At 38.4% G+C, this 15,701-nt stretch overlaps 3 protein-coding genes and 1 long non-coding RNA gene across 6 annotated transcripts; 2 read left to right on the top strand and 2 right to left on the bottom strand.

Moving 5' to 3' along the window:
• The first annotated feature begins 196 nt into the window (after positions 1-196).
• LOC149717184 (uncharacterized) lies at positions 197-4,745 on the top strand. 2 transcript variants are annotated; one of them, XM_089836026.1, is made up of 8 exons: positions 197-326; positions 420-1,227; positions 1,538-1,890; positions 1,944-2,164; positions 2,643-2,697; positions 2,766-2,990; positions 3,059-3,363; positions 4,243-4,745. In XM_089836026.1, the coding sequence occupies exons 2-8, from the start codon at positions 570-572 to the stop codon at positions 4,307-4,309; spliced, it is 1,884 nt and encodes a 627-aa protein (XP_089692152.1). In that variant the 5' UTR covers positions 197-326; positions 420-569; the 3' UTR covers positions 4,310-4,745. The 2 variants fall into 2 exon arrangements, with proteins under 2 accessions (XP_089692152.1, XP_089692144.1); XM_089836018.1 differs by having other exon boundaries at positions 206-368; positions 516-1,227.
• On the bottom strand, positions 4,416-6,053 carry LOC149717183 (uncharacterized). Its single transcript, XR_016366058.1, has 2 exons — positions 5,648-6,053; positions 4,416-5,064 (listed from the first exon to the last, which is right to left on the bottom strand). It is a non-coding gene; the product is annotated as an uncharacterized LOC149717183 (long non-coding RNA).
• Positions 6,054-6,723: 670 nt separating this feature from the next.
• On the top strand, positions 6,724-13,964 carry LOC149717182 (Golgi resident protein GCP60). 2 transcript variants are annotated; one of them, XM_089835954.1, is made up of 8 exons: positions 6,724-6,940; positions 7,063-7,204; positions 7,280-7,420; positions 8,020-8,133; positions 8,602-8,689; positions 10,034-10,346; positions 10,409-10,732; positions 11,986-13,964. In XM_089835954.1, exons 1-8 carry the CDS (start codon positions 6,739-6,741, stop codon positions 12,228-12,230), a joined length of 1,569 nt encoding a protein of 522 aa, XP_089692080.1. In that variant the 5' UTR covers positions 6,724-6,738; the 3' UTR covers positions 12,231-13,964. The 2 variants fall into 2 exon arrangements, with proteins under 2 accessions (XP_089692080.1, XP_089692074.1); XM_089835948.1 differs by having other exon boundaries at positions 6,725-6,940; positions 11,983-13,964.
• On the bottom strand, positions 13,908-15,548 carry Srp14 (signal recognition particle 14). The gene is made up of 5 exons (XM_089835962.1): positions 15,408-15,548; positions 15,140-15,212; positions 14,933-15,054; positions 14,841-14,873; positions 13,908-14,118 (listed from the first exon to the last, which is right to left on the bottom strand). The coding sequence occupies exons 1-5, from the start codon at positions 15,429-15,431 to the stop codon at positions 14,026-14,028; spliced, it is 345 nt and encodes a 114-aa protein (XP_089692088.1). The 5' UTR covers positions 15,432-15,548; the 3' UTR covers positions 13,908-14,025.
• Between the last annotated feature and the right edge of the window lie 153 nt (positions 15,549-15,701).

Raw genomic sequence — 15,701 nt, 5'->3', positions numbered from 1 at the left:
CTGATTTGACAAATTGAACAATTATCTGAAAATTCTGACTTTTCCGAAATGAAATTAAAGTTGATATAACTCGGTTTTTAAGGTGAAAATTGGATTAAAACAAAAATACAAACAAAAGATAAACACATCATATAAAATTGTTTTGCCACTCCAGTTATAGTTCTCCTTGGCTTAACATCACTTTATAAAAACATAATCGTATCGTATCGTATACACTTTTCATTCATTCAAATTTTTCGGTCAATGTTGAAAAGTCGCCGTGTAGCATTTTAGGACAGGGTATTGTTATAATTTTATTAAAGGAATGGCGTAAAGATGCTCTCTATGTATGAATTGTTGTTGTTTCAAACGTTTTATAATGCGAGCAAGTAAGTAATAAAAGTTTTATTAATTTCAATCCTTATTTAATTGGTTCACAGAGTACTGTCGCGACTTACTAAGACTAACCGTCACTAACGTCATGATTGACATTTAACTTAAGCCTTGGCTCATAACAACGTAAAAAAATACTTTAGGATTCGGTTATTTCAAATTGAAAAGGAAATCATGGAATATTTAAGAGTGTAAAAATGAACACCCTACCCAAGTCAAAGTGCCCGCCCGCTAAACCACCTAGAAGGAAATTATCCTACTCTAGCGAGAGTGGCAAAGGAAACTCCGTCCAGTCAGATTCATCCTTAACGTTGATACATCCTTTGTCTGAAACTGATAAAATCAATGAAACTAAAAAGCCCAACGTTGATGGAATTCGTAAAGTGCCAGAAGACTTAAAAACCGAACTTGCCTCCAGAAATCAAAATCTGTCGAAATCAAGTAGCTCAGCTAGTTCAGCTAGTAAAGAAAGTGGTGGTAGCCCATTTACCGATGTTGGTTCTGACTATGGAAGCTTTCAAGGGGATCAACTTAATTTGCCTTCATCTGATGGCAATGCTGATTACTTAACTCAGTGGCCCATAACTCCGTCAAAATCCAGGCTGAGGACTCCCCAAAAGGCCCTTTTCAATAACTTTGCTTCAGAGGTCTCTGCCACAAGACGTGACCGTCATTGTTGTTCATCTAGTACACCGATAAAGTTACCTCTAGGACACGGAGGACTTAGTTTGACACCTCATTTTACTCCTAATACTAAGAACAATTCTGTATATTATACACCGCCTTGTAATACGCCTTGTTCCCGAAAATACCCAAATGATGAAAACAGCTTCTCAAATGAAAGCATTGTTTGTGGTTAGTATATACTTCCCTTTGAAGACCTTCGGTAAAAGTTTCTGTTATTTGAATGCCCTTTACCTAACAGCAACCCAACCTAATGTAGACTTAAGGTAGAATTCATAAACGTCGGACTCAACGCAATTTAGTACAGGCAAAGGCATGGCGTCGTGTGCAAAAGGCGGAAGTTTGTGTACGACGCCCTGCCTTTGCCTGTACTAAATTGCGTTGCGTCCGACGTTTATGAATTCCACCTAAATCCTTTACTTATAGTCAAAATAGTGTCTCCCCTGAATCTCAAAAATATCTATTACGTAATTCTTTCTAGATCTTCCAATTAAACCTATATGTTGCGGCATTGAAAGGCGCCATAACAGTGACCCTCAAATTTCATTAGAACGTCGTCCTTCTCGGAGAAGTAAAAGTAATGGGAAGAGCTCTCTCTTATCTCGTGGTAAACGAACTACTTGCGGAGATGAATCAAGTAGAAGAAAGAAACGAAGTCAATCATTCGTTTGCAATCAACATCATCATCATCATCACCATCATCATGAAACGGAAGTAAACGATGCTCCTCCTCACGTTTTAGTTTTCCCACAACCTTCCCTTTGTTGCTTGGATTCTTGGAGAAAGAGTAAAATAGACAGTTGTGGAGATTCGCTGGAAGACATTTGTCATCGGGTAAGTGCCTTGAGACACTTACTAAGATGTAACTAATCATGTTAAAATTTTAGATCTGGAAAAAACATCAAAGTCAAAGCCAATCGCAACCAGAATGGTCTGGTGGAACGAAAACGCCAAATAACACTGCAGGAAATTTTTCCGAATTGTTAGCAGAAATATATTATGCTCAAAAGGAACGAGATAAAGCTTCTCAGGAACGTCTTGAAATGGTTATCGAACAAAGGAACAAACTAATGGCTGAAGTTGAAAGTTTAAAACAAATAATATTTAGGTAAATAGTTACTAAATAGAATCTAGTTTGTAAGATGTTAAGAAAGCTAACAAGGTGTTATCAGAAGGGGATAATAGAAGAAGGATGACACTCTGTATCCTCTTAATGCTTTAGTTATGTAACGTCATTCTTCCCAGGCTCACCCTTTTAGTTTGCTTTCCCGCTCATCAAACTACAAATGGGCATCGCACCGTAAGGTGAATTCTATAATTGTTTGGCACTAAAACCTCAGCAATCATCCCACAAACCTCGTCTTGATGTGGGACAAAATGCACAAGCGCGTCTTGCCAAATATTTAAACGCTAATAGAGTAATGATGAGGGAACTATTTATTGCGTAAGTGATTCGGTTTAGTAACCTTGCTCTAAATGTTCCGATGTTGGGAAGAATGACGTTACACTTACCCTGCTTTGTGGTACACTTCTCTCGAAGAGAAGTATTATATACTTCTGGTGTTACGTACCTTTTTTCTTTTTAGGCAAAACATATGGAGAAATGAATGCACGGAAGAAGAAAGTGACTGTGACACAGTTGTAAGTTTAATAAGTTAAGCCTTCTCGGACTGTTTATTGCAGTTGAGTAACATCTTTAATCTTTATAGGGATTGGACCAACTACTAAAAGGCTTGGACGAAACTTACAGTCCAACAAAACTCGAATTTCATAAGGATCAAATACTAGCCAAAGTTAATCGAGCTAGTCGTGGCCGTAAGAGCCAACTTTCAAGTTTAAACTCTAGAAGAGGTTCTTCGCAACCTCAATCTCTAATGGATGAACTGAATAACCCCCGTGAAATATGGAACTGCGATGGTTTTGTTTGCCAAAAGGTTCAATAAAGCCGAAAGCGTCATATTGTTTTCGGTAAATTTTATATATACTTCTTTTCTCAATGCAGGTTTCCGAGGAACGTAGTAAAGCCATGGCAGCTATGCATAAAATGACAGAAATGGAGGATGATTTGAGTTCCTTGAGGTTATACTCTCTTCAGAACACTAATGGTTCTTTAAATGGACATGACAGTAGTAAAAGCCAAGAACAACTGCCAAAATTACATTCGGACGACGATGACGATGACGATGAGGAAGAAGAAATTGGAGTTTTTCATATTGACAGTGTCAATTCGAACATTGATGAAGAATTGAGAGTGAAACTACAGAAGGAAATTAAAGCCAGACACGAGGCTGAAGATAATTGCAAAAAGTGAGTCATTTATTTTTTATAGGGAAAGTTCAGGTAACATTACATAAGTCATTTACCTTAAAAGAACAGCCTTTTTCTAAATATAAAAGGAAAAATATTCAAATCTTTTATTACAAAATAATTTGCCTTTAATTAGTCTTAATAAAATTGAAGACTACTGTGCCCTCAGCCATTAGTTTAGTGACGTCTGCTAAACTGAACCTACTACCCCTCCCCTCCCCCCCAGCCTCTAAAAATTCAACCAATCCTGTAGGGGTAAGAGGTTCGGGCTAGCAGACGACTATAAACCAATTTTTGCGCAATAGTCTTCGCTTTAAAGGGAGGGTGAAGTAGAAAATCAAGTGATTTTATATAGATTCATCTACTAATTATAAGACCAGTCTGCATAGTGAAACATTCAGGAAATACAGATTCCGAATGATTTTAAAATTCAAATTAGGTTCATATTTTAAGGATAATTTTAAATAAGGTCCTCCGACCAATCGCGTAACGCCCTGCCTTTTTGTTAACAAAATTCTCGTGGCACGTTCCATGTCTCGCGCCACGGTTGTCACGTCGCGCGAAAATTTTATCAAATCTCGTGATAAATTTCTTTAGGCATGGCGCGTGCCACGAGAATTTTGTTAATAAAAAGGCAGGGCGTTACGCGATTGGTCGGAAGTCCTTCTTTAAAATTACCCATAAAATCTGAACCTAATTTTAATTTTAAAATCATTCAGAAGTATTTCCTGAATGTTACACTATGCAGACTGGTCTTGTAATTAGTAGAAGAATTGATAAAAAATCACTTGATTTTCTACTTCACCCTCCCTTTAAAGACTAAATATTAATTAAATAATTTTTCTCCAATTAAACATTTTTATTGATTTAATTTCACAGGTTGGAACGCCTTGTGAACGTCTTACGTAAGAAAATAGCGGGTATTAATATAGGTGTTCAGGTTTAGTTTATGTTATGCAAAGTGTGAAAAAAAATATAATTATATATCCGTCCATCGATACAAAACAAATCTAAAATTGACCTTATTAAAGCCTCACTAAAAGACTCTTAAATGTTATATCAAACCTTGATTTTTTTTATTTGCACTCTATACCACCAAACCAGTGGGTTTTTTTATTTTATTTTGACACGTTTCTAGTCTGCAGTTGGATATTAGCATTTAGAATGATTTTGAAATATTCAGTAGGGGTTTGTTTTTATATCGCAATTAGGCCTAGGTATGTAGTTTTTTAGAATTAAGAGTTGGTTTATCAGCATTTTTTTATTGTTTTCCTTGAAAAAGAATTCATGGAAAAGAAAACTATTTTTATATACTGTGTTTAAACACGCGCACATTTTTATATTATATTTAATAAAAGGCACGTCGCTTAAAATATTTCGAATCTTTGTCTATTTTCTTCATACTTATCGCCTTTAAAAATTGGCGCCATTTCTCATTCACTGGCGCCATTTTCTCATTCACTGGCGCCATTTTCTCATTCACTGGCGCCATTTCTCATTCACTGGCGCCATTTTCTCATTCACTGGCGCCATTTCTCATTCACTGGCGCCGCGTACGCATAGTGATGACATGGATGAAGGATGCGCGTGAGGAAATTTGTTTTCACTCTACAGGATTGGCAACTCCCTATCTCGGACGACAGTTTATTCTGTATATACTCTGTTAGAACATCAGTTGTCAGCACGTGCAAAGCTAGGTCTCTATGTAACGTCAAAAACGGATTTATGGGATAAGAACGTCGGAGTTAGCGAATTCACTCCCCATCCTCGCATACTTTATTGAGAAAATTCGTCTGCTTATATTTTGACTCCACCCACAAATTCTGTATATAGCTACTTCTAGAGATCGAATTTGTGGGTGGAGTCAAAATATAAGCAGACGAAGTTTCTCAATAAAAGTATGCGAGGATGGTACTAGAGGCTAAAGGTACGATCCGACGTTCTTATCCCATAAATCCGTTTTTGGTAACGTAGCTTTGTACGTGCTGTCAAGAGACCAAAAACTTCAGGATCTTCAGGATTTAAAATATCCGCGAGTTTTTTTAGCTCGAGTGCACGGACCTCTAGGCCTGCCGCCTTAGTTTCAAATACGTGTTAAATTGCCTACAGCGGCGCCTACTACACGTATTTGAAACTAAGGTCTAGAGGTCCGTTCACTCGAGCTAAAAAACTCGCGGACATTTTAAATCCTGAAGATCCTCAAGTTTTTCGTCTCTTGTCAGCACGCACAAAGCTAAGGAACGTTAGAGGGAGTTTTGATCTAATGCTAAAAAAACCGTCATACAGTGGCAAATGGTAAAGAAAGTGGGGGTAGGAATTTTTATCTCCGTTCCTCAATTTTTGCTAACGCGCAGGCGCGAGTGACGTCGTTTACTACCGCCAGCAGAGAGAATTTAAAAATTATCTCTCTGAGAATAAAATTAGACACGAAAACTACACTAAGCCTTGGTTAGATATCATCGGCTGAGGCCGAGCGGCGCATCTCGAGCCGCCGGCGGCCGGGCTTGCCGTAACGGCGAGAACAGAAAAATGCCTCGTTAAAAAACAGATGCACGACGGTTTTTAAATTTGACGCATGCGCGCGGACACCGCGTTGAGTCCCCGAGTCAGCGCCAGAGAGAGACGATTTTAGCCACGAATCTAACGAACGCGCCTATTCACTTTAATACTCCCTCTAACGTTCCTTACTCCCTGGTTGCATAAGCCATGTTCACACTTACACAGAGCGCTCCGAAAAAAAAGTCGTCTTTCATTGGAAAAAAACGAGCTGCTCCGAGACGGAGGCGTGTCTTACATTGACCCAGTCGCTCCCTCCCGTTTTGCTCCCGAATTGATCCCAACCGCTCCGACTCTAGAGACGGAGCGACCAAAATGGAGCGCCTGATGACGTCACAAAACCGCTCTGATAACACTTGTCTTTCATTGGGAGCAACTACATTTGGTCCTCCGAGCTAGAGCGATGACGTTACACGAAAATATGGAGCGATCTCAGAGCGCTCTCGGGCGACCACAAAGAAAAACGCTAAAAGTGACATGTGAACGGCACAATACGATTTGAAAGCGGTTTGAATCACTTCGAACCGGTTTACCCTGTGCAAGTGTGAACATGGCTATAGAGACCTAGGTTTGCGCGTGCTGACAACCAATGTCGTAACAGTATATACAGAATAAGCTGTCGCTCGAGATAGGGAGTTGCCTATCCTATAGCGTGAAAACAAATTCTTTATCCATGCTTATTGCCTTTAAAAATTGGCGCCATTTCTCATTCACTGGCGTACGCATTGTGATGACGTGAACAGTTGACACGCGTTCGTAATGACGATTGGTCCATACTCCATCGTGGTTAGGAAATTTCAACCAGTAGGGTTTCAACTTATGGAATTAACTTTCAAGATGGAGGGAGACGCGGATAAGTGTGTGCATGAGATACAAAATTTAAATATTACGCCAAATTTAAACGAAATTAAGAAAACTATGGAAGATAAAAAGTGTTTGAACGTTGAAAATGATGATTACGAAAACTCTTGGGGCTTTAATTTAAAGGAACTGTATAAAATAGCAACAACATTTTTGAAAGGTATGTTAAGCCTTGGCTCTCACTTGAAATTATATTCCATACTTCTATAGCTGTTGACTGTTGTTGCGTAAATTGTTATGTTTATGTTATTAATTTAATTGTTTTTTCGTGGAATATTGTAGACCATGAAGGAAAGGCATTCCACGCATCGTATAAAGACAAACTTCAGCTTATAGCATACACGCAACAAGTAACCCATGGTAAATATTCCGTAGAAACCTCACCACCCGTTGGTTATCTTGACGTGATTGGCAGGGACAGACGGTATATTAACTTTTATTTATCAATAATATAAGATAATCCACGGATTTTCAATAATATTTCCGCTGTTATATACAGGCAAGCATGGGCTTCATTAGGAGGTTTGGAGCCTAGCGAAGCTATGGAAAAATTTATAAAGCTTTTAGACAGTGTTTGTCCATTATTTCGTCCATTTGTTAAAGCTCATAAACTAGATCTTGACGAGAAAGAGAAGAAAAGGTAACTAACTCTCTCTAAATTTGGTATAAAATGTTCATACAAACCTGGAAAACAGGGAAAACCTGGAATAATCAGGGAAATAAATAGTTGACAAAAACCTCATGGAAAACTCAGGGAAATTTATAATTTTTAGTAAAATTCAGGGAAATCAGGGAAATTTGTGTCAAACAGGGGCCGAGTAATTAAGCAAAATGTTCGTAAACATACCCTCCGTAGGATTAACATTACACTATACTTTGGGGGCTCATAACTCTGGTTATATTAGAGATATAGGGGTGTCCTTTGAGTATGTTATAGTCCAATTTGTCCCCCATCCAACCATACTAAAAACATAGGGCTACGTCAAACAGGGGCCGAGTAATTAAGCAAAATGTTCATAAACATACCCTCCATAGGATTAACATTACTCTATACTTTGGAGGCTCATAACTCTGGTTCTACTAGAGATATAGGGGTGTCCTTTGATTATGTAATAGTCCTATTTGCCCCTTCCCCCTCCTTCGTTAACATTTGCTCCATAGGATACGCCATATACGGGAAAAACCTGGAAATCTCAGGGAAATTTGTTTTCCTAAAGTTGTTGTGTTTACATTACTTAGGAAAGAAGCTGAGGAAATGAAACGGCTTGAAGAAGAAGAAGCGGAACGTCTCAGACTTGAGGAAGAAGCTCGAAGGAAAGAGGAAGCAGATCGCCAAGTACAAATTCAACAAAAGTGAGTTGTTAATTATAAATACAATAGATTTTCATATTAACAGTTGTCAAATTTGAAATACTTTAAATCCAAAATCCAAATCAATATTGGAAATCAGTTAATAATGAATTATTTTTTTAACTTTTTTAATAAATTAGTTGTTATTTTAATTAATATTGGGACCCGAATTCTTAATTAATTATGAAACTAGGGCAATGTAGTTGTAATTAAATTCCCCTATTATAATAAGCCATGTATCCTGTAATCCATGTACTTGATCAATATATTGATTTTTGTTTTCACCCCTCCCTTGGCCTTCTTCTCTCTTAGAGACCCCATTTCCTATAATTATTGGTTGTCCAACTAGGTTAAGGTTAAAATCAATAATTCCCCCTCTCTCTCTCGTGCAAACATTGTGGTCCTTGATTTCTGCAAAAATAAATATTGAATAAGTTAACCCACTTTTATATGTATTCTTGATAATTTAAGGAGATTGATTCAGGATGCCCTAAATCAGCAAACCTATCACCAGTTCAAAGCGTACGCTGAACAACAACATCCTGGAAATCCTGAACAGGTTAGTGATATTATTTTCTTAAGGATATTTTTAGTGTTGCTTCCAATTGTGATCATGTGAAAGTGAACACAAAAACTACTTGTAAGTGTAATGTGCGGGTGAAGATTTAAAGGAAAAGTTCAGCTATCATAACATTATACCTTAAAAGAACGGACTTTTTTTAGCATTTAATTAGTCTTAAAAACGTGGACTACTGTGCCATCCAGTCTGGGAAATAAGGATATTTTTTAAACTAGTCCTCGGGACCAGTGACCCCCCTAGTGTCCGAAATAATAAACTGGTCTCCGAACTGGTACCAGCCTTTTTTTTCTATAGATTCGCAATTAATAAACTGGTCCCGGGGACCAGTAACCCCACTTCTTGAATTAAAAAACTAGTCCAAGCAATTAATAAACTAGTTTTGGACCAGAGGAAGTGTGCTGCTATTTCCCAGACTGCCATCCGCCATTGGTTTAGTGGCGTCTGCTACCCCTAGGCTCTCTCAGCCTATTAGAATTCAACCAATCCTGTAGGGGTAAGTGGTTCGATTTAGCAGACGCCACTAAACCAATGGCGGGTGGCGCGGTATTCCTCGTTTTTAAGACTTAATTAAATGCTAATTATTTTGTAAACGAGATCATTTATTTTAATATTTTTCCTTTAATATTTAGAAAATGGCCGTTCTTTTAAGGTATAATGTTACGCTTGTGTTATGTTACCTGAACTTTTCCTACTTTCCTTTAAGTTTAGGAAATGCAATAGAGTTTTGTATAAAATTGCCACAAAAAAAATCCAAGATCAATGATTTTGTTTGAATTGAAAGAATTTGTGTAGACCAAAATGGTTTTAGACTTGAGGATCACATACTGCAGGGTTCGTACACGACCTGGAAAACCTGGAAAAGTCAGGGAAATTGAAAGTGGGCCTAAAAAGTCAGGGAAATTTAAAATGGACCTAAAAAGTCAGGGAAATGTCAGGGAAAAATATATTGGAGGGAAATTTAAAGTATAAGGGTGACCAGAAAATTTTTTGTCTGAGATTTGAGCAAAGCCCCAAATTCGCGGAGCTCGCTTCGCTCGCTCAGGTTATTTATGATTTACTTTAAATTAAATTTAAACGAATTAATTGGCTAATTTTTATAACAATAACTCGTGCAAAAATTATTTGAGTGAATATAGATTGGTTTTCATATACGTTCGCCATGTACGTTATTGCAAATGGTCAGGGAAATGTGTGGAATTTAGTCAGGGAAAACCTGGAATGGAAAAGTCAGGGAATTTCATTCCAAAAATTTTGTACGAACCCTGTACTGTGAATTTATGGTTTTTTTACTTTTTAATGTATATACATTTTTTCTCCATGCAGCAAGCGAGCTTAATTCGGCAGCTACAAACGCAGCACTATCAGCAGTACATGCAGCAAGTACTGGAACGTCAGTTTTTGCATCAACAGCAACAACAGGCCCAACAAGTAAATGGATCTTCCGTGACCAATCCTTTGTCTTCCTTCAGCGCGACTTCGTTAGCTTCCAAACCGGGCAAATATGTTAGGAATAGTAACAATAACAATTTAAACGTCAAAAGTCTTCATAAGGGACAGAGCGAAGATTTGGAAGATGACGTCAATGATAAATTGGACGTTGATGGAAGCTCGGAACCAGATACCAGCGAGGAAGAATGTAAGATCTTAATTTTGTCAAAATGTTACAATTGCAATTCATTGGTATACTTTTTATCGCAGTGGATGATGGCACACCACCTATAGCTTCAGCGTCAATGTGGACCAGAAAGGAGATTGTGGAATTTAAGGACTCTATAAGACAAGAAGGGGGCGGGGATAGTGTAATAAGAGTTGGCCACGGAGAGACTGTTACGGTTCGCGTTCCTACCCATTCTGATGGTTCGTGTTTATTTTGGGAGTTTGCAACTGATTCCTACGACATTGGTTTCGGCGTCTACTTCGAATGGACCAAAAATCCGGGGACCCAAGTGTCAGTACACATTTCCGAGAGTGAGGACACTGATGACGAGGATACAAATGAAGAGAATACTGAACATGACCAAGGTATTTATTGAACATACAACCAATTGCCACTGGGGTAGTTGAATGGTAAATTTTTGTGACGTCGTTCCCTTTCTGTTGGAGAAGTGTCATTTCCTTGCATTAGAATGCAAGGACATGCGTCGTTTCCTTGCATCAGAATTCGGGGACACGCGTCATTTCCTTGCATCAGAATGCAGGGACACGCGTCATTTCCTTGCATCAGAATGCAGGGACACGCGTCATTTCCTTGCATCAGAATGCAGGGACCCGCGTCATTTCCTTGCGCAGTAATGCGAGGACACGCGTCATTTTCTTGGGCAGTAATGCGAGAACACGCGTCATTTCCTTGCATCAGAATGCAGGGACCCGCGTCATTTCCTTGCATCAGAATTCGGGGACACGCGTCATTTCCTTGCATCAGAATGCAGGGACACGCGTCATTTCCTTGCATCAGAATGCAGGGACCCGCGTCATTTCCTTGCGCAGTAATGCGAGGACACGCGTCATTTTCTTGGGCAGTAATGCGAGAACACGCGTCATTTTCTTGCGCGGTAATGCGAGGACACACGTCTTTTCCTTGCGCGGCAATGCGAGAACACGCGTCATTTTCTTGCGCGGCAATGCGAGAACACGCGTCATTTCCTTGCGCAATAATTCGAGGACACGCGTCATTTCCTTGCGAAATAATGCGAGGACACGCGTCATTTCCTTGCACTAGAATGCAGGGACACGCGTCATTTCCTTGCATCAGAATGCAGGGACACTGTTCGTTTCCTTGCATCAGAATGCAGGGACACGCGTCGTTTCCTTGCATCAGAATGCAGGGACACGCGTCGTTTCCTTGCATCAGAATGCAGGGACACGCGTCGTTTCCTTGCATCAGAATGCAGGGACACTGTTCGTTTCCTTGCATCAGAATATAGGGACACGGTTCGTTTCCTTGCATTAGAATGCAGGGACGCGTCGTGTCCTTGCATTAGAATGCAGGAACGCGTCGTGTCCTTGCATTAGAATGCAGGGACTTGTCATTTCATTGCGCAAGAATGCGAGGACACGCGTCATTTCCTTGCATTAGAATACAAGGACATGTGTTAAGTATCATTTCCTTGTACTAGAATACTTGTAACACTAAATAGACAATTTCTGCCATCGTTTATTTATTTTGGCAACTCCCATTCACAAATCACGACGCCATGTGCCAATTAAGAGCCAAGCTACGGAAGGCTCTGTCGCAACTAACAACCAAACGATTCTGTATTATTCTTTTTCAGCAGATGTTGAAAGAGGCGCTGCAAGACGGAATAACGGCGACCTTCCGCCAGATAGCAGCGCGGACCACTTACTTAAGAAACCGCCAATCAGTGTCATTATTCCAGTCTATAGGCGCGATTGCCACGAAGAAGTTTACGCCGGTAGCCACGCTTATCCTGGTCAAGGAGTCTACTTGTTAAAATTTGATAACTCTTATTCTCTTTGGCGTTCAAAAACTTTGTACTATCGCGTTTACTACACAAGGTGAATGTTCAAACACAGAAATATAGTGGTAAATATATTCACTTTACACTTATTACCGGATATACACGTAATATTTTAAAAAAGGAACCTAAAATTTAAAAAAAAAAAGTATATATATATTTATGTTATACCTTTGAAACAAAGTAGGTGTCGAGCCATCTCTCGTTATGTTATGTTTTTTCTTTGTAATTTTTCTTTCCCCCCCATTGTGAGTGTTGAATATATTGCCTGTCTCTCAAAGAGTTACGCTAAACTCTTAACGCCATACTAAGATTTGTACTTTCTACGCAATTTATCAGTCTTTCTTTTAAGAATAGTAAATTAATTAATATAATTCTCTAATATTTTTAATTAAATTTAAGTCTTAAAAAAAATAAAATAAAATAAAGGATGAATGCAATGGGTTCGTGGCCGAAAAGAGAAAGGAAATATTTGTAAAAGAGTCGACCATCTTTTGATTTTATTTATATCAAGAAGCGATATCTAGTTTATTAGGGAGAAGGTATAAATTCGCCATATTTCTAGCTTTATCTTCAGTCCAAAAGTATAGTAGGTCCGGAGTTAATCCCCGCCGCCTCTAAATTGTAACGTGCATCTCATTGGTTCGTGAAAACTCACGTCAGCACGACGCGAATGACGAAAATTACAATCATATTTTCCGACTGAGGAGAGGCTGCGAAATATCCCGGCCTCCTTTTACGCCCCCCCCCCTTGTATTTTGAAAGGGGGACTGGGACTATGGCGCGCGAATACTTAGGCATCTTATACCTTCTCCCTAATAAACTAGATATCACTTCTTGTTTATATGGTGACATCTTTATGATCTTTTAACTTCTAAGAAGTAAGATGACGTCGTCATGGTGATCTTTTTGGCTCTTTTTTCTGAATATTTTCGCTCCTCAAACCCCAAAATGAGTTTACATCGGGGAGTTCATTTAATTGAATGCTCAGATGACTTTTATCAATCATTAGATTCCGAAAAGCAGCATCATTATTGTTAATTGTAATTTTAATATAATTCCTTATTCAATATTGCCGTTCATTATATTTAAATTAAAATTTATTCCTATTAAAATTTGTAACATGGATGAAGGATGCGCGTGCAAAACATTCGACGCTCTACAGGATGTGCAACTCCCTATACTAAAAAGTAGACAAGTCGATACTAGCGCCGCCTGGCTACCAGTTCTGGAAACCCTCGGGGGGGGGGGGGGAATAAAAAATACTGGACATAAGAAAAAAACACAGCGCTACCATCTATTTTTTTTCCTTTGCGTCGTCTGCTAGAAGTAAAACAGTGGTTTTTTTTCTTATATTCAGTATTTTTTATTTTTCACGCGAAGGTTTCCAGCGCTGATAGCCAGGCGGCGCTAGTATCGACTTGTCTACTTTTTATTATAGGGAGTTGCACATCCTGTAGAGCGTCGAAAGTTTTTCACGCGCATCCTTCATCAATGCTTATAATATAAAGGTTTTCTGAGCATTTAATTATTCCTCTTAAGTATTAAATTATTAATTATTATTATTTCTAATTAAATTAAAATTAGAGGCTGGAAAAAGATTTAGAAAAAGTAAAATTCCAATATGATAGATTGTTTTGATATCTGGAATATATTTGTTTAAGAGGTGCAGAGTTTTCAATTTATGGAAGATTAGAAGATTTAATTATTAAAAAAATGAGTTTGATGTTTTACATAACATTTTTATTCATGTACAAAATAAGAGCGAGTTTTACATAGCGATGTTTTATTTTTTATTCAACAATAGACAATGAAAAGTCTGTAAGACAATAATTGTTTTTATTGGGTTGCTTTGGACTTGGATGAAGGAACTTTCTTTTTATCTTTCTTCTTTAATCCGTCAATGTTTCCTTTTAAAAGGTTGGAATAAGCCTGAAATGGACAAGTTTTAATTGTAATAGATAGTTTACACCATGGATGAAGGATGCGCGTGCGGAAATTTGTTTTCACTCTACAGGATAGGCAACTCCCTATCTCGGACGACAGAATATTCTGTATACACTCTGTTACAACGTCGGTTGTAACAGAGTATATACAGAGTATATGTAACGTAGCTTTGTACGTGCTGTCAAGAGACAAAAAACTTCAGGATCTTCAGGATTTAAAATATCCGCGAGTTTTTTAGCTCGAGTGCACGGACCTCTAGACCTTAGTTTCAAATACGTGTGAAATTGCATACAGTCTACTACACGCATTTGAAACTAAGGTCTAGAGGTCCGTGCACTCGAGCTAAAAAACTCGCGGATATTTTAAATCCTGAAGATCCTGACGTTTTTTGTCTCTTGACAGCACGTACAAAGCTACGTTACATAGAGAAATAGCTTTGCGCGTGCTGACAACCGATGTTGTAACAGAATATTCTGTCGCTCGAGATAGGGAGTTGCCGATCCTATAGCGTGAAAACAAATTTCCTCACGCGCATCCTTCATCCATGGTTTACACACATGGAGGATTCACACCATTTACATCAGTAGACCAGGCTACCTGGAGGACAAAAAACAGACTGGTTTCTGTCCTCCAGGTAACCTGGCCTCTTGGTATAAATCCTCCATGTGCATAATTTTGTTTTAGTTTTAATTATGCGTGGTTCTTACAAGTTGGAACTTATTTACATCCTTAGCGTGAACCTGAAAAGTTAAGTGTCAGTCGCGTTTAGCTCATAATATTTTAACAATTCTGATCTTACGATAGTAGCGATTTTTTTGTTCCTTAATTTAGCCCTGAGTAAACATTTATATTCAGATGGTGGTGGGGGAGGAACTTCAGGAGCCTTTTCAGGTCTTGGTTTTGGTTTAGTTTTCCCATCATCTAAAACGTAATGAACGCGCCGCGAGTATGAATAATTACGAACAAAGGAGAAACTTTGAGTTTGGATTTAATTTTCCTCGCTTACATCTTTTCATTGTCAATGAAACTGATCCTGACTGGCGACCATTTTGGAACATGTGTGTCAACTCAGTAAGGAACTGAAAATTATAAAAGTATAATTATCATTTTAATATTTAGTCGTTTCTATTAACCACTTAAAATTTTTAATCAATGCAGTGAGCAGTGTTGCTTTAACCCTTTTTGAGAAATGCAAACATTTCCCCTAAGCCTTGGCCAAAATTATATTTCCTATTTTTTAATTGGTAGAATACTCTTGTTAATCATCAACTCACCGACTCATTTTCGAGGAGAACCATTTTGTGTTAAAAAGGTAAACTCTTTCCTTTCTACAGATATCTTCCAGGCTTGATAATTTATAAAATGTGATTAAGAAGACTAAAGTATACAATCGCGGCAAGAGTCGCAAGACAGAAAGTTCAGCAACAGCATATGGTCACGGGAAAGTGGGAGAGACGAGCAGAGACCATAGAGAGCTTTCAGATGGGATAGTAGTACGTCACACCCTCCCAAGTCTTACCGCTGTTTTGGTAGCCATATTGGGTGGTCTCAGGTTCATTCCTGCTTTA

This window comes from Phalangium opilio, unplaced genomic scaffold (assembly GCF_054372755.1).
Source record: "Phalangium opilio isolate 3A_F unplaced genomic scaffold, DU_Popi_V2 ptg000003l_1, whole genome shotgun sequence".
Classification (NCBI taxonomy): Eukaryota; Metazoa; Arthropoda; class Arachnida; order Opiliones; family Phalangiidae; genus Phalangium; species Phalangium opilio.
Note: the sequence above shows the minus strand (reverse complement) of the source record. Positions and strands in the feature narration are given on the sequence as shown.